At 35.7% G+C, this 24,037-nt stretch overlaps 1 protein-coding gene across 5 annotated transcripts; it reads right to left on the bottom strand.

The window, feature by feature from the left end:
- Positions 1–738: 738 nt before the first annotated feature.
- On the bottom strand, positions 739–23,228 carry LOC135205612 (nucleosome assembly protein 1-like 1). Of its 5 annotated transcripts, XM_064236403.1 has the most exons (9): positions 23,055–23,182; positions 16,232–16,448; positions 7,338–7,442; positions 6,671–6,843; positions 6,238–6,532; positions 5,968–6,115; positions 4,316–4,483; positions 2,532–2,580; positions 739–1,919 (listed from the first exon to the last, which is right to left on the bottom strand). In XM_064236403.1, the coding sequence occupies exons 1-8, from the start codon at positions 23,165–23,167 to the stop codon at positions 2,558–2,560; spliced, it is 1,242 nt and encodes a 413-aa protein (XP_064092473.1). In that variant the 5' UTR covers positions 23,168–23,182; the 3' UTR covers positions 739–1,919; positions 2,532–2,557. The 5 variants fall into 5 exon arrangements, with proteins under 5 accessions (XP_064092473.1, XP_064092474.1, XP_064092470.1 ...); XM_064236404.1 differs by lacking the exon at positions 2,532–2,580 and having other exon boundaries at positions 23,122–23,228; XM_064236400.1 differs by lacking the exon at positions 2,532–2,580.
- Between the last annotated feature and the right edge of the window lie 809 nt (positions 23,229–24,037).

Raw genomic sequence — 24,037 nt, 5'->3', positions numbered from 1 at the left:
AACCTAAGCAACTCCCACTTAGTTCTAAAATGAAAGGCCCCCCTTTATAAATCCGTTCATGGGTTAGTTGCAAATCAAGCTTCTACAAAGTAACTGTTTAGAAAGCCACTTTCAGCTGCATTCAGATACAAGATTTTTTCAGTAATGTTTGTAGACTTCTTTGTTGCACTTAGTAATAAAGTTTACTCATAACCATAAATTGACTATGTGGTATTTTACTTAATTTTAGGTGCTTACAGTTTCAATGTTTTATCTACATCAAAAATCGTCAACAATAAGCAAGTAATAGATGATGATAATTTTAAAACTTCAAAAAAGACCAAATTAACTTGTTCATGTAAATTCATATCAAATATGCCAATTTTGATAATGTAAATCAGAATGAGGATGAAACCAAAGACAGATGTCATCTTCAGTGTTTGAACACGAGACAAGACCCTGCTTTTGTTTTTCAGCAGGGACAGAAACTTCTTTACACATCAAGCACCTTGCAACTCGAGCCTTTCAGACTTCATACTGTACTATTTTAATTCATTTCTTCTCTTGTGGGGTGGGGGTTTTAACACCTCTATTATAGTTTTCTAAACAATACTCTTAACTGTTCATTAATTTTTTTTCCTCCCTCTCAAAGTCCCTTTAGACTCAAACCAACCCTGTAGTGATGTGGCATCCACATCAGCCCCCTCCTTTATCATTTTACATTCCAATGATTTTGAAAAAAGGATAAACAAAACAGGCTTGAAAAAAGAGTAAATATATATATATATATGAGCAGCTGTGGTAACAAAAGCTATTACAATTACCAAAGCTTGCCGTTTAAAACAAGTTAAAAATTTTTCTGTATAAGACATCCATAAATGGCTCTTAGAAATAGAGATCCTTAATAAACCTCTACAATAAAATGCAACAGCTTCCACATTAGCCCCTCCCTCTCAAACAGCATTAATATCAGATATAACATCATACTGATGAGTTGCATTGCTCCATGACTTGTCACACAGGCAAAATTCAAAAGATCAGTATGAGTTATGCTAAGCTCCGAGTAATGCAGTGACACTGGTACAAAAAACATTTCATTACATCCTAACTTAAATAATTGCAAGTGTTGTAAAGATAGTGCACTTTTATCACAATGAGAAGTTGAGTACCCTTTTCAAAGTGGTCATGAAACTTCAAAGTTCCATTGGCTGTGGCCTGAGCCTGAAAGAACAACAGTTCAAGACAATTGGCGAATTTTACTTTTGACTAAACTCGCAACTTCTTACTGTCTTCTTTGGCTTCACCTAGGACACCTTGAAGTCTTGAACACATTTTACAGCTGTCCCTTCATGGAAAGATTTGGCAGGTCAACCCAAGCACAACAAAAACCAGTTAAGAACACACAGAGTGGTGGACTGTTAAAAAGATTTCAGGTAACTATCTGCTACTTTTACTCTTACGATAGTCTTTGGAATTACTGTAAATCAACGTCAAGGCCAGAAAATAGTTGCCCACATCATGATGTTTGTTGCTAGCTAGACTGGGTAAAACAAGAAATGAAGGGTCAAATGCATTTACCTGGACACTGAAAACCATTAACTTAACCTACAAAATTTACCAACTAATACCAATAAGACATTTCGGCAAGCACGTAAAGTGAATAAACACAATAAGGAATACAACAGAGAATTAGTTTTCAGATCTAAGCTCAAGTGTAAAAAAATAAATACTTGTCCAAGTGTGTAAAATGCTTTGACCAGCAATGTCTCAAAAACTGCTGCCAACTTAAAATTGTGAATTATTGGGGATTACGGGGACCTAAACCTCACTAGAAGGTCACTGCTGTTTACACTCAGCCGGTTGTTGGTCCTTGTTGGACTTGTCCTTCGTTGGATCATAATCAGGGTCATCTTCCTCCTCTTCATCTTCCCCTTCATCACCTGCAAAATGCATAACAACAATTACTTCAGCCCTAACAAAGATGCCTGACTTTACTTAAAAACCAATATTACATGAATATATCATATAAAGGTTTGTTGTTCAAAACTTCATAAGAATCCTTCCAAGCTAAAGCAGTGCTATCACATTGGGTTTTATTTTTTTTTTTTTTTGCCACTATATTCCTACTTGCTTCAGCAGTAAAATACTCCAAAAATTATAAAATGCATGTGCGGTTAAGCAGCTATGAAGCCCAAGATAAGTTTATTTTCATTGCTAGAGGGAAAGGGTTCATTTCTTATTTGGAGGGGTGGGGCGGGTTTTAAATTAAAAAATCTTATTAGCAAAACTTTTTGGTTATCAATAGGGATCTTGTACAATTTTGTTTCCTACTACTATGTAACTGTAATTCAACAGGGCCAGGATATTCAAAATTTAGTTACCCATGCACTTTCCACACTACACGTTATAGCAAAGCTCTATTTCTAATCTCAATTCCAAATTCAAGCTCATACTCTTTTATCTGCAGACATGCAAATAACCGACACTAAAACACTGGTTAGATTCTATAAAATTCGTTCAACTTTGATTACAGTTAATCTCTGTTAGTATACCTTTAGTTCTGGGTGATGCTATGGAGCTACACTGAACTGATTATTGACCCTGTGAATATACAATAATCCTTTCAAGTTTAAACGTAAAACACCGTTGCTTTTTTTGCCTTACGAACTACCAAGGAACAACAAACCTTCAAATGATGTTCAGAGGTTTATTTCCCTTACAGTACTACTTACATAATAGGCACCCCATTGCTTAGAAGTGTTAATGGTTTTAAAAGCCATTCTTTGGCTACCTTTCAGCTACTTTAGAATGATCATGCAAATCACTAAATTATGAATGAAGGGTTAAAGCAAACTACTATCTAATAGCCTGAAATGTCAAAAGTCCCATGACTACTGGTAATATATATATACCTATTATATTATAGTACTAAATTTACAGATATTTAATCAAATCATCTATGATAATTCATTTGGGAAAAAATAGTTACTCAAATTAAGACGTGAACAGTGTTTAGTTATTTGAAACTCCATAATATGTTACAAAGGCAGAAAAAAGCACTGAAAATAAACTGATATTTTTGACAAAGATAATACAACTAAATACACTGTATTAATCAACTTAACAACCAGTACTAACATGCTACAATGAAATAATTCTGTAAACCAGATCAACAGAGGATTGATGTCAGAAATTTAAGTTATCTATGATAAATATTACTGGACTATAAAGTGAAACTTGAAGACTGAAGCTCCCTTAAATTTAACCAGTCTTTTTTGTGTAAAAAACACTTCACTAGAGGGGGAAACTTTTTTTTCTACACAATCAAATTAATGACAATTTTAACCTTGAATTAGCAACACCCACAACTATGAAGCAGTGTGGAAATCCTCAGTAATAACAGTCTTTAGACACTACATAAATTTATAAAATCTCCAGCCATAATACATTGTAAACAATTCAATGAATCATGACCAGGGACCTTCGCCATCAACTACTAAACACCAAAATACAGTGGTATTTCCTAACAGGAGTTCTCCCCCCTTTAGGACACCATCCAAACTCCCCCCCCACACAATATAAATGTGCTTACAATTTTAAGTGAATAAACTATCAAAAGCCACTAGTATTTTAGGGTGTTAGTATCATTTAAAGCACTATTTACAGACTTCTTAGTAGTCTCACTAAAGATTTCTCAAATCTGTAATAGGCAAATTTATTTTCTTTACACTGTAGAGATGATCCACAGGTGATGGATTTACAACCATGGCATGACATATCTGCTCTGTACCCGATGTACTCCCCTCCCCAACATCATTAAACACTAACTTGAAAAACTATGAATAGAGCCTGTACCCATTTATAAAAGTACTACTTTTTTTTTGAGAAAGCTTGTTTTAATCAACATACTGATTAACTCGTGCATACCAAGTTTAAGCCGAATTGCTCCAACTTCATCAGTCCTTCAAAACTAGAATTAGGGTTATAGTACAAACACCCATAGAAAGTTTTCAAAATTAGCTCATTCTCCCTACTTGGATTTTCCTTAATTATTTTATACAAAAGCATCATAAAAAAATGTACAAAATTTAAAGCAAGTCCATGACTATTTAGTCTACTATAAATGGTGGCCACCTCTCAATTCCAAATTGGGTCGACATCAACAAAATGAACAAGCGAATTTCAAAAACAATGTTCCAGTTAACTGTGGTTATACTTGCACAAATTCTGCCTCTAAACGTTACAGGCACAATACTCCAATTCAAATCTTTGACAAACCTAGACTGAAATGGTCAAAATTGACTAATAAATGTTCTCAAACTTGACCCAATCTTACCTTCTTCGCCTTCCTCTTCTTCAAAATCTTCATCATCCAAGGCTTCACCAGTGTAGAAAAGTACTGCTCTGGGAACAATACGCTCACGGATGTAATGGCCAATTTCAAAGTCTGCTGTCAAGAGGGCCTGTGTATCTTCGTCCATCTCTTCGCTTGGATCTTCGGGGACTACAGATAAAGCAATTCAAAAACATTAATGGTGTTCTAATATTCCACTGTAAATCCAGAAAACAATACCAGTCATACCTTTAGACCAATTAGGGGCAGTCTGAAGGATCTGGTTATCAACAGTCAAAGCAAGCAAACAGTTTAATTAGTTGGCAATGTATGAATAACAAATCGCTAAGTTGTGCTGTAATTGCTGTGCTGTTTTTTTCTTGTTTGGCAGTGATAATTGGCATTAAGGTAAATATATTAGACAATTTTGTTATTGAAACTTATGCAATGACCTTTTTAACATTGATAAAAAATTTGAGGTTACTGAAAGGGTAAATCATGCTTGACTTACAAGCCTTGGTGTTTACTAAAGGCCAGTATTTCATCAAATTGATGGTTATATGATATAGTTCACCAGTTCTCAATATCAGGGTTCTTTTCAATGTTAAAGGTATACCATCGTGTGGATCTACTGCTGTTGGTGAAGTCACCATCGTGTGGATCTACTGCTGTTGGTGAAGTCACAGGAGTTGAGAAAACTACCATGACATTTGTCTTTTTCCTAAGGACAGACTGCCATCAGCAGGGAACTCTACTAGAATTGATTTACAGATTTTAGGCACACATGCCACTCACTGGGGCAACTGATGCCATTCAGCACAAGACTGAAATCAACCCAGTGGGTAGAGGGTACTCTACCCTTGGTAGGCAACCCTTCTATGTGAAGGGTAGTACTATACTCTAAACACAAAACATGTGAAGGGTAGTACTCTAAACACAAAACTTGTTCAGCAACCCTGGACTGTATCACAGGCATTGTATCGTGGCTTTCCACAGTCTTGAGGTCAAGTTCCCTTGCCTGAGGGTACGATCAAACATTTATCCTCTTACCGTTCACATAACTCTTCTTGAAAAGTTTGTGAGACAGACTGATGATCCTACTGAGCATTTTATAACATCTACTGTTGAAAGTTTCAGCAAACGCTGCCCGTACGTGTGGTAATGTTTGCAATGCCTCACATTTAAAAAAAATAAGTACTAAATTAAATCCAACCTGTTTTAGGTCACACCGGTCCTGGTTGTTTTGGCCATATTGTCCAAACTAGCAACAGGCTGAAATATCTTACAATATCATTTGTAATTCCTTTACTAGAATACTACTGTTCTCCACTGTGGATGTCTGCTTCTGCCAGATTTATCTTGAGGTAAGAGTTGGACCATGAACAGATGGTACCTTGTTTGCTTTATTACCCTAATGATATTCTCCTTGCACTTAAAATACATTTTTGTCTCTTTCTTTTTCTAAGTGGGATCTCTCCTTTCTGTATTGCCTATTACCTACACTCTTATTTCTTCCTAAGGAAGACGAAAGTCTTAGGAAGCTTAAATTTCAAGTCAATGGCCCCTGCAGGCTTGTTCCACATTTCATCTTCTGAATAATAATGGCATAAACAGTAAAATAAGTATAAAAACATCAAAAGATGGTAACAACAAACCTGGGGGTGGGTTGAAGAAATTGAAGAAGGAATCATTCTGAACAGTCTTGGTTATAGTTCTAACAGCTCCTCTAGACTTGTGCTTCTGCTTCTTCTTGATGGTTTTAACTGTAACGTTCTTTCCCTTCTTCCAGTCTATAGTACAACCCTGGAAAATATCAAACATGAATGGAACTGCTGATACTTCAGTGTAAGGATCACACACATCTGAATAAGACTATCTACAACAGAAACAAGATGAAATCAAGTCACTATTATATTAAGACTCACCTTACACTTGAAGATTTCTGGACCCTCAAAACTGAAAGGATCGTCTTTATCCGGCGCACACTTCATTTCATAATATTTAGTCAGAGTTTTATTTGTAAAATATTCATTTTCAGTAAACATGAATTCTAGAGTGAAACCCATTGGATCGTCATGGAATTTAAGCTGAATATCAGTTAGATGTTTAAGTATTGGTTCATCGTAGTCTTGTACCATCTCGGCCAACAAGTCTACATTCTTGAAGATAGTCAGCCAAAACTCTGGAATGCCCTTTGTGTTTTCATCGAAGTCATGAACCCTGTGGGGTCAAATGTTATAAAATTAGTCTTTTGGAGAATATTTTATCAATGTATGACATCAATTACAGACTAAATTACAATATGACATCAATAACAAAGATTAAATTGTTAAAAAAAGCAGCACTACATATACATACTTTGATTCTTCCTTATCCTCAATCTTTGCCTTTTCTTCCATGTCTTTACTGAGGTCCTTTTCCTCTTCATCGTCAGAGGGGAAATCACACTCTTCCTCATTTGGCTCATACTCAGAATTTACAATCTTCTTACGCTTTTCATACAACTCTTGGTGCATCTTATCATACTTTACCTGGAAATGAAAAAAAAATAATAATAAATAAAACCATCAGTTCTTCCATTAGGAGAAAAAATATTAACAATATCTAGGCAAAGTCAATATTGCTAAGAGGATATTCATAAACTCAGTCCAAGCTAAGGGAATATTCAATAACCCAGTCCTGACTGAAGTGATGTTCAATGAGCAGAAAGCAGTAATAATACATTAAACTGTCAGCAATCTAAGTGAAAATGAAAAAGGTCACCAAAAAAAAAAAAAAAAAAAAAAAAAAAAAAAAGTTGCACCATTATTTTAATGCAGGTTATAAACATTAAAAGTTGTCGCTATTGCAATACTGCAGTAAATTTAGTATTAATTTTACATTTGAGAATAACTAATTTCATCTCTAGTAAAGGCTTCTCTGATGTCCCCAAGATCCATTGAACTTCAGTAACACATCTGTTACAGTGGTACTGGTTAAAAAGTTTCACAATACCAAAGCAGTTACATAACCATTAAAAACTTACCTCTAAAGCGTGAACTTCCTTGTAAAAATCAGCCTCTAATTCAGTGTACTGGAGCTGAATTTTCTTCAGCGCCTTAATACGTTTTTTCACAACCACAGGTAAAGACTGAAAATATAAAGCCAGATGTTATATACGTATAGTATTAATTTCCATGGAACACTTATTTGAAAGTTATGTTACTACTTCAGACAAGTACAGTGCATGAAAATTCAGAGGCTTCTGCTTATATACTAATTCAAATGTGTTAAAAAAAAAAGTGCAAACTACAGCTCCTGGCCAAAGGCATTCTTGCGGCCCGCCAAACGTTAGTACATTTGGAAGTCAGGAGATTCTTGGGTTGCGAAGTTCCTACTGTAAAATAACAATGTTTTTTCTTCTTTATTTGTTTAATTTCAGTTACTTTGTTTTCTTGTGCCTTTCATGTGAAGCTTCTACCTGAAATATTAATCAATTTTTTACTTTAATTTGAAGTATTTTTTTCATGTGTTTTATGTAGTTTTTCCTATATAACTTTTTTTTTTTTTTTTTTTTTTTTTTTGCTTCTAGTTCAAACAGTTACTTTGTTTTTCTATTAATGTTCCTCTACTTTATAATAAAAATAATTGCTTTTTTTCTTCAAACAAAACTGTTTTGATTTTCAAACAAATGCATCTCATGTGAATCTACTTAAAAATAATCAAAAATGCTTTATTCCTTTAAAATCCTTTTAATTTGTCTATTTTAGAAAATAATTATTTTACTTAATACACCAAGCAACCCTATAAATTCATGAATTTTTTTAACATGGCCCTTCCACTGAAAGTTTGCCCACCCATGCATCAACCCAATAAACATAACAGGATTCATGCCCGTGGATATTTGCTCGCACAAGTGCATTCTACAATAACAAATCTATGAGGCACTATTTTGGCATAAATAAAATCCTTTGCATGATGAACATACCCATTAAAATTTCCCCAATCACTGTCAAAGGACAGACCAACATCCATTGCAAGTTCCTGGAAGACGACCAAAATTGCATTGACAAAAAATGGTTGCATCTTGGACTAATTAAAATGGTCTTCATAATTAAGATTCTGATTTAGCAATGACAAAAACAATTGCACCCCAAGTTATGATGACTGGCTATGATTTTCCAATTTTACAATGGTAGTTGCAAGAATGCAATCTTCTATCAATATTTGGAATTTATTATTTCCCTGGCAAGTGACACCATGTTTGATAACCTTGACCTAACAAGATAGGAACACTTCTGTTGCTGTTCATCAGTATAAATTGGTTATTTGGACTTCCATGTTTTTGAGAAGCATCAGATGTGGCTGTGAAATACCCAGCTGATTTTTGAGTTGCTGGTAACAAAGAGGAAAATCATTACTTTGGATAAGAAAATTAATATTCCCAAACATGAAGGCTGCATGCCCAGCCCATGATGTCAACAGTAAGGGACTTCAGATTGTGAATGTCAAGGACCTCAATTCTAAGAGCAAGGAAGGGATTGGATTGTAAATGCTAAGTAAAAATTCTAAGGTTAAAGCTAAGGCACTGATGTTAGTTAAGCTAAAGTAAAAATCAAATTGCCAGATTGTCTAGGGCTAGGTTACACTGATTTTGCATTAGGAAAATGAAAGCATTAGCTAAATTGGGTCCAAGTTACAATGTTTGGTAGGAAAATTAAAGCATTGACCAAATTACAACAATCATGTCCAAGCTAGGCTATGATGTTAGGTGTAACAAAAATTACAAATAAAAATGAAAGCATTGGTCAAATTGCCACGATCATGGCAAATTTTAAACTTAACACCTTTCACACAATGCAATATTTCCATTTAAAGGAGCGTTCTCTATGGCAAATTGGCCAGCCAATCTAGTTTTAGTTTTCTACCTGAGAACAGAGAAATGTCTTGGTCTTGAAAAATTGCCAGTAACAAAAATCTGTTAATGTGAAGCAATAACAATAGGTAACTATTGTATCATGCTGTATACATTAATTAGTATATAAAGAATAGAATGACAAAGTATTGCACTTATTCTTATTACAATTTTCTTCTTTCCAGAAGCTTGGCAAAGTTTATCGAATCAACTTGTTACAAAAAGACTTTTCTTGAAATAGTTCTGTAAATCTGCACTGTTCAATACTGAATTCTCAGTATTAATTACTGTAAATAATGAGGTACTGTATACCTTACACTGATAATTCTGAACATAGTTTTGCTCTCAAGTTAAAATAATGTAAAGTATTTTGATTTAAAATAAAGATTAGCCATCATACATTGAATAACTTAAAAATGCAAAATACTGCCATCGATCAGCTTTTGGAGAGGATGCAGGGTGAATGAAATGATAAGTCATTGTTACTGCCAAAGATGAAAGATTTTAAATGCAGGGTGAATGAAATGATAGCTTGTTACTGCCATAGATGCAAGATTTTAAATAATGTGAATTTTGCTCAAAACCTAACTTGACTTTCCCGTGCCAAATAGAAAAGACAAATTTCTAAGTAGGGTTTTCAACCTGGGTTACGCCAAGGGTTTGTCAAGGGGTAAGGACTGCCCATGACACGAGTCTTGAATGAACGTAGAAGCCATCTTTCAAAGTGCTTTAGCAAAAAACTGCTTCTCGGCCAACTACGCTAGTTAATGAAAAAGTTTCACCCATCTCCAACACCCTTTGCTGCTGATTAATATACTCCCTTTTGTACCTCAGTACCAAAACCTAGAAAAGTTACTGCACAGGCACAGGTAAATAATCATTAAAAAATTTTCAATTTTTCAAGAAATTATTTGTTTACAACACTACTGGTTATGTCAGACTTACCTCCCTTCAGTAAAAATACTTACAAGCAAATATAGTACACAATGGAATGTTTTTCAGTTTTTGTTCTCCACTTTATACTTGAAATGTTTTTCTAAGCAAATATAGTACACAATGGAATGTTCAGAGTTTTTGTTCTCCACTTTATACTTGAAATGTTTTTCTAGTTTGTTTTGTGTTCCATTAACCCTCTTACGCCGGAGCCCTAAAAATCAAAACGTCTCCCGTATGCCGGGCCTGGTTTGGAGTGAGCGCGGAAGTGGAAAAAATAATTTTTTCAAAAAATTACAGCGCGCGTACTTTTGAAGATTAAGAGTTCATTTTTGGCTCCTTTTTTTGTCATTGCCTGAAGTTTAGAATGCAACCATCAGAAATGAAAAAATGAAAAATAATATCATTATCATATGTAAATAATGCGATATATGGTAGCGAAAAAAAAAAAAAATTCATACATAATTGTATTCAAATCACGCTGTGCAGAAAACGGTCAAAGCTAACCAGTTACTTTTTTTTGCGTTGTATTGTACACTAAATTTCAATCATTTTGATATATAATACATTGTAAAACAATAAAAGCAACACCGGAAAAATATTATCACAAAATGATGTACGAATTCGTAACGAGCGGACGTAAAAAAATGTTATTTTCAAAAATTCACCGTAATTCTAAATAATGTTCTAGAGACTTCCAATTTGTTTCAAAATTAAGACAAATGATTGAATATTACGATACTGTAAGAGTTTTAGATTAGAATTGCAGATTTAGACCATTTCGGACGAGTTAAATTTGACCGAATGTCGAAATTTTAATATATATATTTTGTTATATGGACATATTTCGAAGATGGAAAAAGCTACAACCTTCAATTATTTTTTATTGTATTCTTCATGAATTTGCGCACATTTTGATATATGAAACTCTATAAAAAGGCTAATTTGAAAAGGAGCAAATATTAGGATAATGCCATGTACGTATTTCGGAGACTTGCGGCCGCGAATCGGCGCGCGGAGTGAAGGTAAATATATTTTTCAAAAATTCACCATAAATCAAAATATTGTTTTAGAGACTTCAAATTTGTTTCAAAAGGAAGAAAAATGACAGAATATTACTAGGCCGTAAGAGTTTTAGCTTACAATTGCGTTTTTTAACTATTTCGGTAGAGTCAAATTTGACCGAACGTGGTTTTTTTTCTATTTATCGTGATTTATATGCAAATATTTCGAAAAAAGAGAAAAGCTACAACCTTCAATCATTTTTAGTTGTATTCTACATGAAATTACGCACATTTTCATATATAAAACTTTATGTAACAGCTAATTTTAAATGGTGCAAACATTTCGACAATCGCTCAAAAAAATTCTGATTTTTTCGGAAGTTACCGCGCGAACGTAATGTTTTTTTTTTTCATAAATTCACCATAAATCGAAATATTGTGCTAGAGACTTCCAAGTCGTTGACAAAATGAAGGTAAATGATTGAATATTACTAGAATATAAGAGTTTTAGCTTACAATTGCGTTTTTCGACCATTTCGGTAGTCAAAGTTGACCGAAAGTTGAAATTTTTGCACTTAAAGTTATTCATATGAAAATATTTCAAAACTGATAAAAGCTACAACCATGGGTTGTTTTTTGTTGTATTGTGCAGGAAATTGCGCACATTTCCATATATAAAACTTTATGTAACGGCAAATTTAAAAGGGTGCAAACATTAGGACAATCGCACGAAAAAATTTATCGGAAGAGTTATCGCACGAACGTAAGGAAAAAGTTTTTTCATAAATTCACCATAAATCGAAATATTGTGCTAGAGACGTCCAATTTGTTGCAAAATGAAGGCAAATGATTGAATATTACTATAATGTAAGAGTTTTAGCTTACAATTGCGTTTCTCGACCATTTCTGTAGAGTCAAAGTTGACCGAAGGTTGAAATTTTTGCACTTATCGTTATTTATATGAAAATATTTCAAAACTGATAAAAGCTACAATCATGAGTATTTTTTAGTTGTATTGTGCATGAAATTGCGCACATTTTCATATATAATACTTCATGTAAAGGATAATTTAAAATGGTGCAATAATTATGTCAAAGTGACGAAATAATTTCCGAGATGTGTCACTGATACTTTTTAGTGCGATAAGAAAGAAATTCGCGCTTGCGCGCCTGCGTAACGATTGTAAACAAAACAACGCCTTGATCCGTGAACTCCCAGCATCCCCCAAGGCGCGTGATACAAAAGTTTTCGGCTGGTAGGCCTATAAGTATTTTTCCGCGAATTTTTTAAAAAACTTTTTTGAGCCGACGTATGATACGTCCAATCGGCATACGGGAGACATTTTGACTCGACGTTTAATACGTCCAATCGGCGTAAGAGGGTTAATACTGAGTGAGTGAGGTACATAAAGACATGAAAAATACCAAAAGGGTACACGGGGAGAGAAATTTGAAATCCCCTGGTTAAAGGATAGTCCTCACAGGACGTTAAACTACCGATACCTTGGTAACATCTGTTATCGGGAATCATTCTACTAAATAGCAACAGGCTGCATGAACCAGAAAGAATGCTACACTTCATGCTACTGAAAGATATAAGGCTAATTCATCCTCTAAACAACGAACACAGGAAAATGCAGTACCATAGCCAGTGTAAGAAAAATAATTATCCAATCAACTTCCCTTTTGAGAATTAAGACAAATGTTGCCTCCAATCCTCTCTGTCCACCCGAGAGATTTTAATTTACTATTAGTGTTAACTATTACTCTCCATTTCTTCCACATTGCAGCTGTTATCTTATTACTCTCTCAACTCTACCCTTTATTGAAGCCTCTCAGTCTATCTCCTTTCTCCATTTGCTCTTTTATTGCATTTTGAACTCCAAAATTTCCCTGGTGTGTATATTTTGTAATACTAAGAACCTCCTTCCCATTCCAACCATATTCTTTATCTAGAATGTTCCTTTCTTAGGCTTCCTTCCCTTCCTAGTCATCACAAGCTTGGTTTTTATTATATTTTACACCCATTCTACTCTTTCTTGAAACCCTTCCCATACTTTCTCCTAAGATCATGTAGTTTGCATTAGGGCATCTGCATAACATTGATCCCAAGGACACCTTCCTGCACTATCCGTACTCTCCAAGGATAAATTTTTGCAGTCTTAACAATTCTTTCAATACTTTTAAAACGGCAAAAGGCTAAGAAATGATCCCTGATGAAGCATTTACCCAAGATTCCAGATACATCTGACATTGTCTCAACTCTAGATATAGCGTAGGGTACAATAACAACTAGGTTAAAAGTACCCTCTACTTCCAAATTGCCCATACCATGACTTGGTTAAAGGCACCCTCTACTTCTAAAATGTCACCCTTACCTTCTAAATTGACCAATGTAATAAACACGTGGTCACAGGACTGTTTTAGAGATCTAAGAACTGGTATACTTTCAAACCTCTGACCATCTCTCTTCTAATATCAGGCTTCATATACTAAAGCTACATTGAAAATTACACAATGGTTGACTTATGACTGTTCTTCACTGCCCCCCCCCCCCCACCCAACAAAAAATATTCCATTCAGCACTTGGCTAGTTATGTGACTAGTACCAAAACTACTCCTTCCCTTTTCTAAAAGGTTTTTCCCTATGCAATTCCCAGACACTTGTGAACAAGAAATACTGACACTACTAAAAATTCTACACAACTGTAAATAGCATAAATTGATACCTAAAGCATTAGTACATCAAACTAGTTTTTCTCCAAGGGTTCTATTTACTACAACAGCCAGACTTATATGTAGTCCATAATATTGCTGAAATATCCCATATCCAGCCATTCATTCATCCCATTGTCATTTCTACTTGCAAAGGCTTGTTCAGGTATTTTTAATGAGGGTATCAATTAGACCACTTCAAAGTACAGCAGTAAATTAATTAACACTAAATATTTAGTCTCCCATTCAGGGCCCTGCAACTCTTTGAACTTCTAGGGACGATAAAATTTTGCTCAAAAATGTTTTATATGGGTTTACTGACACTTCTGTTCATCTAATCCTGATTAGTTAAAAATATTTGATACTAGCTTTACTTACTCCAAAAACAATCTGTTTCCTCTGATGTTTTCACTAGAGGAGATTTTTGAGTGAGTAAAGCTGGTATATCAAATATTTTTAACCAATCAGGATTAGAAATTTGCCTGTTCCTCTCTGGACTTGTGAACTTGGCACCATGCACGTACTGCGCTAAGAGTTTACGTTTTGTATACGTTGACTTATTTTGAGTGTTTTATTTCTTGACCGATTGTTTTGTATTTCTAAACTTATTTTTGGCTTTGCATTTCTTGTCCTATTAACAGTATTTTACTTCTTGACCACATTGTTTAATATTCCTTGACTAATTTTCAGTTTTGTATTTCTTGACTTATTTTTACAGTAAAATAACCATGATATGTAAATCAATGTTATATACAAATAAACACATGAATATCAATGTTCATAAAAATTCACAATACAAAAATTTATGCATTTAAGTCAATTTAGTATTCTGTTTGACAAATGGTAAAATAGAATGAATACTATGTTTTATATCATCTGGATATCACGAATAAAAATATGTACATATAAGGCAAAATTTTCCTATGGCGCATCAAACAGCGCCACTGGCTGTGAGTCATGTCACGCCTGGCTTTTTAGTAATAGGAGCAAAGAGATGAATTATAAGAGAACTATGAAAACTTTATGCACTGAGACCTAAAAGGACAAAAGAAATCAGAACAAAAAGGCAAGTCTTCAAGGAAGACGTCATGTATGTTAATCTTTTAAATACCAGGGGATGTTTCTTGAATGAAGAAATGTGTACTTTTACTGCAAAAATCAGCTTTTACCTATCAGTTGCACAATTAAAAATAAGCAAACATACTCCAAAATAGTAAATGAACACATGCTGAAGACATACAAACAAAATTCAGTGATTCACCGCATGTATAGTACAACTCTCTTTTAGGTCTCTCAAAGAAAATGTTTCAACAGCATTGTTTTTTTTATATTTACTGCAACATTAGATCAAATTTTATTTCCTTATGCAGGTACTTTCAGTATTAGTTTTCATTTCCTTGCGCAGGAACTCCTTTCAATTATAAGGTAGCAATGCTCACCTACTTTATAATGGGGCCTTATGGCAGTAGTAGGCCTCTTAACCCTGGTAGACATTCTAAAAGAAAAAATTAAAAATAAACCCAAGGTAAAATAATGTAACTTTTATGGATAATGCAATAGCAAACACCTAGCTCAACTTAAGCATACAAGCACTGTGCATGCAAGTTCAGTCAAGCATGATTTTAGTGCACAAAAACCATACCAAGCCAATACACTCTTGTGCAGACGAAGTTACTTTTGTTCAAAAGCGCCATCTTGCAAAAGTTACTGTTTGTTCAAGTGTTCTAACTAAAGCCCTACAAATTGCGGCCGAATTTCAAACTTCATATGCTTTCCAATCATGAATAATTTGTACTGCAAGGGTCAGCTGCTGCTGTATTACTATGCAGTCACATTTCACAACTTTATATACTACTACTTGCCTTTACCCACTAAAAGAAAGGCTATCAGTAGAAGTGCATTGAAAATTAAACTAGTCCCCCAAAAAATGACAATTATCCAAATTTCCTTACACTGTACTTGCCCATATAATTCAAGCTTTACTAAAAACTACAATACATGTGTTTCAAGATTCTACTAAATATTATACTGTAAATTATATATAAATACAGTGAAGTGTTACTTAATGTAAATATTACATCAAATTACTGTGATACTCATTCAAGATGCACAAAAATCTTTCTGTATGCAAAACTTCAACATCCATTAGAACCCAGTAAGCCAATTAAAATTAAGTTCAAGGTTTTCCTTGATGTAAAAATTACTAACTTATAAGGCAATTATGCTCAGTACGGCATACAACGCTCCCCTTTCTTTATAATAGTGTTCTATGCATCTTGGATGAGTGCATGCAATTAATACTGCAGTGTCAAGAACTTGGTTCTAATCTTGAACCTGCACTCGACTTTCTGCCAAAGCTAAAACCCACACTCACACTAATGTAACCTGACGGGGTGCCAAGGAATCGACGAAGTTTGGTCTGCAGGGCAGCCAGTACCTGAGGATCCTTCATAAGTTTGTCAACCAACTGCTTGCGTCCTCCACCTTCCTCATCATCATCCTCCATCTCTTCCTCTGACATATCCTCCTCATTGGTTGGGACAGCTGCCTTCTCCGGATCTGCCATTGTCGATAACTTTTGATACTGAAATCTAAAAGAATAAAAAATTTAGTTTTTTCTTTTACTTGGCTAATTCTAAATTTTTTTTCTTTAAGTAATTCCACCATCCACAACAACTACTGGAGGGTAAGAAAGTAAGTTATGAAGAGTAATTGAGACCAAAAGAAAGTAATTTCCTGATAAACACACTAGGAGGAACATATACCTTAGGATATGAATATACAAATAGTTTTATGTACTGCACTAAACAATGAAAAACTTCCAATAGACTAAAAAAAATATAACTAGCTACATAAAAACAAAAAAATATAACTAGCAATATAGAAACCAAGTCCTGACTTCACACATGAATGAACTTACCAAATATATGGGAGTAATAATCTAGTTATAAAATTGATAATCTAAAAGGGCTGCATGAAATTAACATTTTCACACTAGAATGCACACACCTAATGTTATACATAAGGTAGATAGCCCATTCCATGAAACCGTGAATGGGAGGCTTTATGTACCAAAATGTTAAACACTGAAGCAAGCCATTGACAAACAGGCAATTATCAATCTAACACCTCAAATGCCTTCCATTTCTCTCTCGAACGTGTGACGCCAAGATTGAGAAAAGCCTATATCAAACTTTGTGAAAAATTTCTCACATACAGATTACTAAACGTAAAGTTATTCAAAATAGTAACATATATTTGATGTCAAAATACAAAAGGCTACAATGAATTCCATACCAAAACAACTACTTATACTTTTGTACTATCAACTACATTAAATTTTGGTTAGGTCAACTTTCTTACTATGCATTTATGGTAAACTTTCTATGACATGACAGAGAATTAAAATAACCTCTACATAAGTTACCTTGAAAATTGCCAGCGAGCCAACTAGTTTACAGACTAATACTGTAGATCACAAAACAGTATGAAAAATCAATTGTATGCTGCTGCTACACTGCATATACACAAATGGAAATGCTTCTTCCACTGTTACCCTAGGATGCAAATTTTTATTTACTTTAAATTATCTATAGCAGTCCATGATTTGTGTATTTAATTTTTGTATTTTCCAAATACCACTATCGAAACAAGACCACTGGGGTGGGGCAAACGAATTACAGGGTCGACAGAAGTCTCATTGTTGTTATAATGATAGTAGTATGGGCTTCAAAAAGCCTGCGCTGGTTAATTTGTCCAAATTACAGCCATGAATTCCAAAATCTATATTAATACACCACTTTACTTTAAATTATTTCACAAGATAACCTTTTTATTCAATAACATTTTTTTTTAACCTGCATTTCCTAACCTATTTGAGACAGGGTCTGCAACAGTATTTAGGTCAGCAGTGACTCTACTGGCTCAATTTTAAAACAAATTATCTACATAAAGAACTATCATTCAAGCTGCCATTGTGATAAGAGAGCAAGGAAAACCAGAGTGGAAACTACAGTAAATGGGAGCTCTCAGGCAAACCATGAACATGGGATTAACATAAAGTTAAAGATTTAAATCCCTAAATAGATTTAACTGGTCTGGCAACAGAAGGTCGACTCTAGCATTTACATTACCATGCTGCCATTTTTTTAATGCCAATCAAAATTTTTAGAAAAAAGGATGATAATCTGGGAATTTTTTTTTATCGGCATTCCCATATCCTCACGTATGAATTATCAAATGACTGTTTTCTCTCCTAAATGATGAGTTTAAATCAGCCGTATACTGATTGCGATAGGTACTGGCATGACTGTGAATTGAGAATGCGTCAATTTCAGACTTCCTGCCATACAAATAACATGGTTTGGTGAGGGTACGTCAGATTCTGTCAGTGGTACCGTACAGCGCTATTGACTTGCTGTCGGTACTGCAGTTAGACATATCCACTTATCAGTTTGCTAATCATGCAGCAGTTGCTGTACAATGTTGCTAAGAGCTATAGGTACAGCACTAGAAGATCTGTGACAGTAGTAATAATAGTCGAACTTAATTGTGTTGCTGAACATGTTCAATTCAAATGTCAAAGTGAAGCACCTACTGTCATCACCAAGGCACCAAAATATTTTGACAGTAAATGAAAATATAAAAATCACAATAATATTTGAACATACTTAAGATTTTGACTATGTACAAGAAAAATAAAACTAAACTAATCTATCTGTGTACTTCAAATCTTCTTTGAATCTCCTCTGAACCGTGTATTAGATCAGTTTTTGCCATGAAAAATAACCCTGTGTACTTCTAATCTTCTTTGAATCTCCTCTGAACCATGTAATAATAGATCAGTTTTTGCCATGAAAAATTACACTAATCTGTGTACTTCAAATCTTCTTTGAATCTCCTCTGAACCGTGTAATAATAGATCAGTTTTTGCCGAAAAAAAATTTCTTCGGGTTTCAACAACCTGAAAGACAATAGACGGCTACGAAAAGTCAAACTTCCAGAAATTGTATATCCGTAGGTCATGAGCGATTGAATCAGCCCTGAAAAGAGCTCCGAATTGGAGATTCAAAGAAGCAGTCTGCACGGACTGCAAGGAACATAACCGAGGATACGACATCCACTAGGGATTGGGGTGTTCAATGTATTTCGCCGTGTTTACTACTGGCCCCTGAGGGGTTAATTACAATTGTCCGAATAAATATTACGTAAAATTCTTGTTCAGTAGGTAAAACTGCATAGAAAAACCGCAACTGCCATAGTCTAGGCCGCCGCAGATAAGTACCCTAGATCTACCAAGACTTGAAGTACACAGAAATCGTGCTCTGCTGTATTCTTGGTGGTAAGGAAAACTACCAAAGTCGATCCTCTGGTAAACTGCCTAATCAATCGTAAATATTCATCCAAATCAGGTCTATATAAACAGCATGTTTCCCATATTGGATGCACCTACTGACTGCTGCACTACTTTACTAGCTAGGCGTCATCTTCTTTGAATCTCCTATTTGGAGCTCTTTTCAGGGCCAATTCAATCGTTCGTGACCTACGGATATACAATTTCTAGAAGTCTGACTCTTCGTAGCTGTCTATTGCCTTTTCAACTCGTTGAAACCTGAAAACATCTGTTTTTCGGCAAAAACCGATCTATTATTACAAGGTTCACGTTGCTCAGTAGTCATTTTCTTGCTGTCACTGATGCCCGAGGCGGTAAAACAAGGGTTCGCACAAGTACAATTCACAGCCGAATCAATATCTGTCGCAATCAGGATACGGCTACCGTACCAATATCCAGTTGGATTTATTTAACCCATAGACACGGAAAAAAAAGTCACAACCCATAACTGCTAAAATGGAATATGGATAATATCAAATGGCCTGAAAAGCCATTCCTACTGAACCACCTAAACTGTCGATACATTATACAGTGAAATTACAAATTTCATTTTACTTAAATTATGAACAACCAAAGCTGGTAGATCTATATCACTATTCCACAGAAGCCTAGACTATGAGAGCTGCAGTTTGTCTAGGCAGTTTTATCTCTTGAACAAGAATTTTAAGTAATATTTATTCGGACGACTGTAGTTAACCCCCAGGGGCCAGTACTGCTTGTTTGTGTTTGTTTGTATGGTGCTTTTAGGTTGCATGGAACCTGTGGTTATTCAGCAACTGGACCAACGGCTTTACGTGACTTCAGAACCATGTCGAGAGTGAACTTCCATCTCCAGAAATACACCTCTCACTAAATAGAACGGCTGAGAATCGAACCTGTGACAACCGATGTGGGACGCAAACACCACACCAACCACGTACTGAGGCGGGTTAGGGACCAGTACTAAACACGACGAAATACATTGGACGCCCCATACCCGCAGTTACATTCCTTGCAGTCTGTGCAGAACTATTCTTTAGAATTACCCCAAACCTTACTCTAAATATCAAATAAAATCAAGAAGAACCAAAATTACCTCCATTATTTCCAAAAAGCACAAAAAAAAAATCATTAAGAACAACAGCCTAACAATCTTAGAATGTTTGACTTATTATAGACTATTGTGATCTTACATGACTAATTATATAAAGCACATTAAAACTTAAAATTTTCTTAAGGCACTCCCACAATGCTGCAAACATCCTAAATGGGATATTCCCAAGCTACTAGAAACATTCTTGAACACAAACCATGCCACAATTTGGTAACTAAAAATCTATTCGCTCAATGAAGCTGCCTTCGATTCTCATTAAAGTTTTAGCCAAATCAAACCAACTATGAAACTTTACGGCAGTTTTTACTGGTCCTCAAGTGATGTGGTCTAATTGGAATAATTTCATCTTGAAATGACTTCATCCAGCTCCACCAAAAATTCCTGTGTACTATTAGGATCCCACATGCATAATCTTGCTTTGAGATGCACCCTACATTGCACACTTTAATTTCTACAAGCAGACTACTGTGACATCTTATAATAAAGATGTCTAGGACAGGATTATAATTTATCTGAGGAACCCCTTTACCACCTTTAACATTTCAAATATCATTCCACATTTTAACTTCAAATCTCCTAACCATGTAGCCCCTGAATTCCAATGGCAACCAAAATTTTTTTAGGTACTATTTCTACAGAATACGACATCCACTAGGGATTTGGGCGTCCAATGTATTTCGCCGTGTTTAGTACTGGCCCCTGGGGGGTTAATTACAGTCGGCCGAATAAATATTACTTATAATTCTTGTTCAGTAGGTAAAACTGCATAGAAAAACAGCAACTGCCATAGCCTAGGCCGCCGCGGATAAGTACCCTAGGTCTACCATTTTTTTATTTAACTGAAGACTAAATTGTTGGCTACCTCAACTTTCACGGGTGGAACAAAGAAGGGGGTCACAAACTACGTGAGTCTAGGGTGGGGTGGGGGGTGGCTGGCCATGTTAGGACACTACTCCAAGGTCAGGTTAGGTAGTGACTGAAGAGCAGCTATGCACAGCTACTGAAGCAGTACGCACATGTAAGATAATGAGAAGTTTAGTCCTGTCTAGGGTAATCTTATGTTCATCCTGGAGGGGTTGATGTGTTCATAATATAAATGGCCGCTGCCGGAGCACCATAATAAAATTAAGAAAACTAGATCTAACCTAGGTTACCAAGTCACCCAGTTCCAGCTTTTTTTGTTTAGGGTTACAGAAATATACAAATCTCTTAATTTCAACAACCACCATACCCAACTGGGTTGTCAGATGTAATGGCACCAAACTGCTGACTACACGGTCATGTCGTAGGAATCTGGGGTATTCAATAAATCACCTTTGTCGGCTTAATAGGCTAACTGGAAAGAACATGTCAGCCACTTCTGCATTGCCTAGAAACCCAATTGGTAGCCTATTTCTACAAAGTAGTCTGCACGGACTGCAAGGAACGTAACTGCGGATACGACATCCGCTAGGGACTGGGGCATCCAATGTATTTTGCCGTGTTTAGTACTGTCCCCTAGGGGTTAATTACAGTCGTCCGAATATATATTACTTAAAATTCTTGTTCAGTAAGTAAAACTGCATAGAAAAACTGCAACTGCCCTAGTCTAAGCCGCCGCGGATAAGTACCCTAGATCTACCCCCAATTTACCCATCAATGTTCCTTGTAGACAATTAAAATGGAGGCTTACAAGCATGGCAGCCCATTGTTGGCTATGATGCAGCACTCCCGACGTTTTAACGGCAATGCCTCATGAAAGACGTAGCCAATCATCAACAGGCCCCCCACAAGGAATCTATGGTAAAATAAGAGTAAGGTAAGGTCACAAATACGCAAGCTTCCCACCCAACCACCGGACATGCGTGGCCTAGCATCTTCAAGTTACGGGATTTAGGTTACTGAACGTGCAATTTAAGGATTAACTACAAAACCTTTGATGAGATTTTCGCTGTTAAAACTGCACAACCCAAGTTCCACTTGGTCTCGGAAAAGCCTAGAAATGGATTACCTAGGTAGCGAGGGAGGGAAATGCCCAGCCCAAAAGCCGACGGCTGAACTTCACGAAGGTCAAATTTACAATTGCAAATCCTACGTATCATCAAATGCAGTGTTCTTCAATATATCTGATGCATCGATTGATGAAAAGGATAACCATACAACGAATAGTGAGCTGCGTTCGGCCAACGCCTTGATTCCAACAAATTAAAGTGAAAAGGGCGCGCGCGCATCAAGCCCACGACAGGAAAAATTCAATATTTCACGCCACGACTCAACTTAAACTTTAGAAATACTTTGATGATCTATCTGCAACTATTAAATCGATCGCGGCATGCACTCAGAAAAGGAATAGGCCTTCGAAGGGAGGGCAGGAGGCACAGAGGGGGTGACCTATTGGGGGTGCGCATGGCGAACAGAAGCGCCCACGTGAGGCGAGACAAAGAAATTCCATTATTACCAACAAATTCCTATAAATCATTAAAACTGCCTTCTTCCTTTGACAGCCATATGACAACTCGGCTACATTAACTCATAAACGAGTTTTAATTGAACAAAAAGCGAGAATAGATGAACATGATGCGCTTGCGGCCGAAAATCTTCCCCTACGTCGTCATAAGCCAGCGATCGGGACGTGGATTGAAGGATTCAATTTATCACTTATTTAAACAACTTATAACTTAGTTCACCTTATAAACAGTACAATATACTAATGAACCTCACACGATCACTCACTTCGCGTCGAGCTTGAAGAGAATTAAACAGTAATTACGTCTTGGTGACACTCGACACACTAACTCACCTTCCTTCTGCCGTAAGATCCGGAGCCAGACAGAACAGACAAACATGCGGGTAAAGATGGCGCGAAACACCGGGTCACGTGACCCTGAGAGAGTATATTGTGGAAGGAAAATTTATCTTTTAGCTATGTGGACGTCTTTTAGTATATCTAAGGCAATATTTACTCGGAAAAAATGACATTTATGTTTGCTATTAAACATACGCTCCATGCATAACTTTTATCACTTAGTAAATAAATTAACTCATCCATTCCTCCATTTGTATCCGTAGATGAAAATCATGACGTCACAGATGCAGCCAATAAGAGAACAGTGGTTACATTTGGCGGGAGAGAAAAGATCAGAAGAAAGATTACTCATTTTACAAACTTGAATGAAAGGGATTACTCTTATTGCTCAAGATTTGAGTGATGTAATGAGGTCCTCAGCTAAAATTAATTTCTTGGAATTTTTCGTGTTTTCTGTCGCCGCGGTTGCGATGCCAATCCGTAGAAGACGTCGTTAAATGACCCTACGGGATAAGAAGTAGGTGGTAACTTAAAGCAGCTGCCACGGCCCATAATTTAGGGTAACAATGATTTTTCGGAATAAAGGTGAATGCGCAGAGCAATCGTCGCCGTATTCCTGATGCACAAACACTTTTGCCTTTAAAACTGTGACACGCTAAAAATACTAAAGCTGATGCGTAACTATCACTGTCCCTTGCCTTGTATATGATTACCGACAAAGCCATAGCTAACCTCTGTAGGAATTTCTTGAAACTTGCCGGCCCTACGCTTGTCTCTGACTCGATTACATAAATTGGGTAACGTGATTGAGAAATGTAACATCTCGTGTTTCTATCACTAATGCAAAGAAAGTCATATTGCTATTCTCATTACAGTAAGGATGGTCTTGTAGTCAAATGCTATAGACATA

The sequence above is a fragment of the Macrobrachium nipponense genome, chromosome 24 (genome assembly GCF_015104395.2).
Source record: "Macrobrachium nipponense isolate FS-2020 chromosome 24, ASM1510439v2, whole genome shotgun sequence".
Lineage (NCBI taxonomy): Eukaryota > Metazoa > Arthropoda > Malacostraca > Decapoda > Palaemonidae > Macrobrachium > Macrobrachium nipponense.
This window is presented reverse-complemented; position numbering and strand designations above follow the sequence as displayed.

Coding starts and splice junctions, on each gene's coding strand:
- LOC135205612 (XM_064236400.1), bottom strand. CDS start 23,167: ATGTTTGTCTGTTCTGTCTGGCTCCGGATCTTACGGCAGAAGGAAGGT. Junction 6,533..6,670: donor GAGGATAAGGAAGAATCAAA/GTATGTATATGT, acceptor TTGACCCCACAG/GGTTCATGACTTCGATGAAA. Junction 6,116..6,237: donor CAGAAATCTTCAAGTGTAAG/GTGAGTCTTAAT, acceptor GATATTTTCCAG/GGTTGTACTATAGACTGGAA.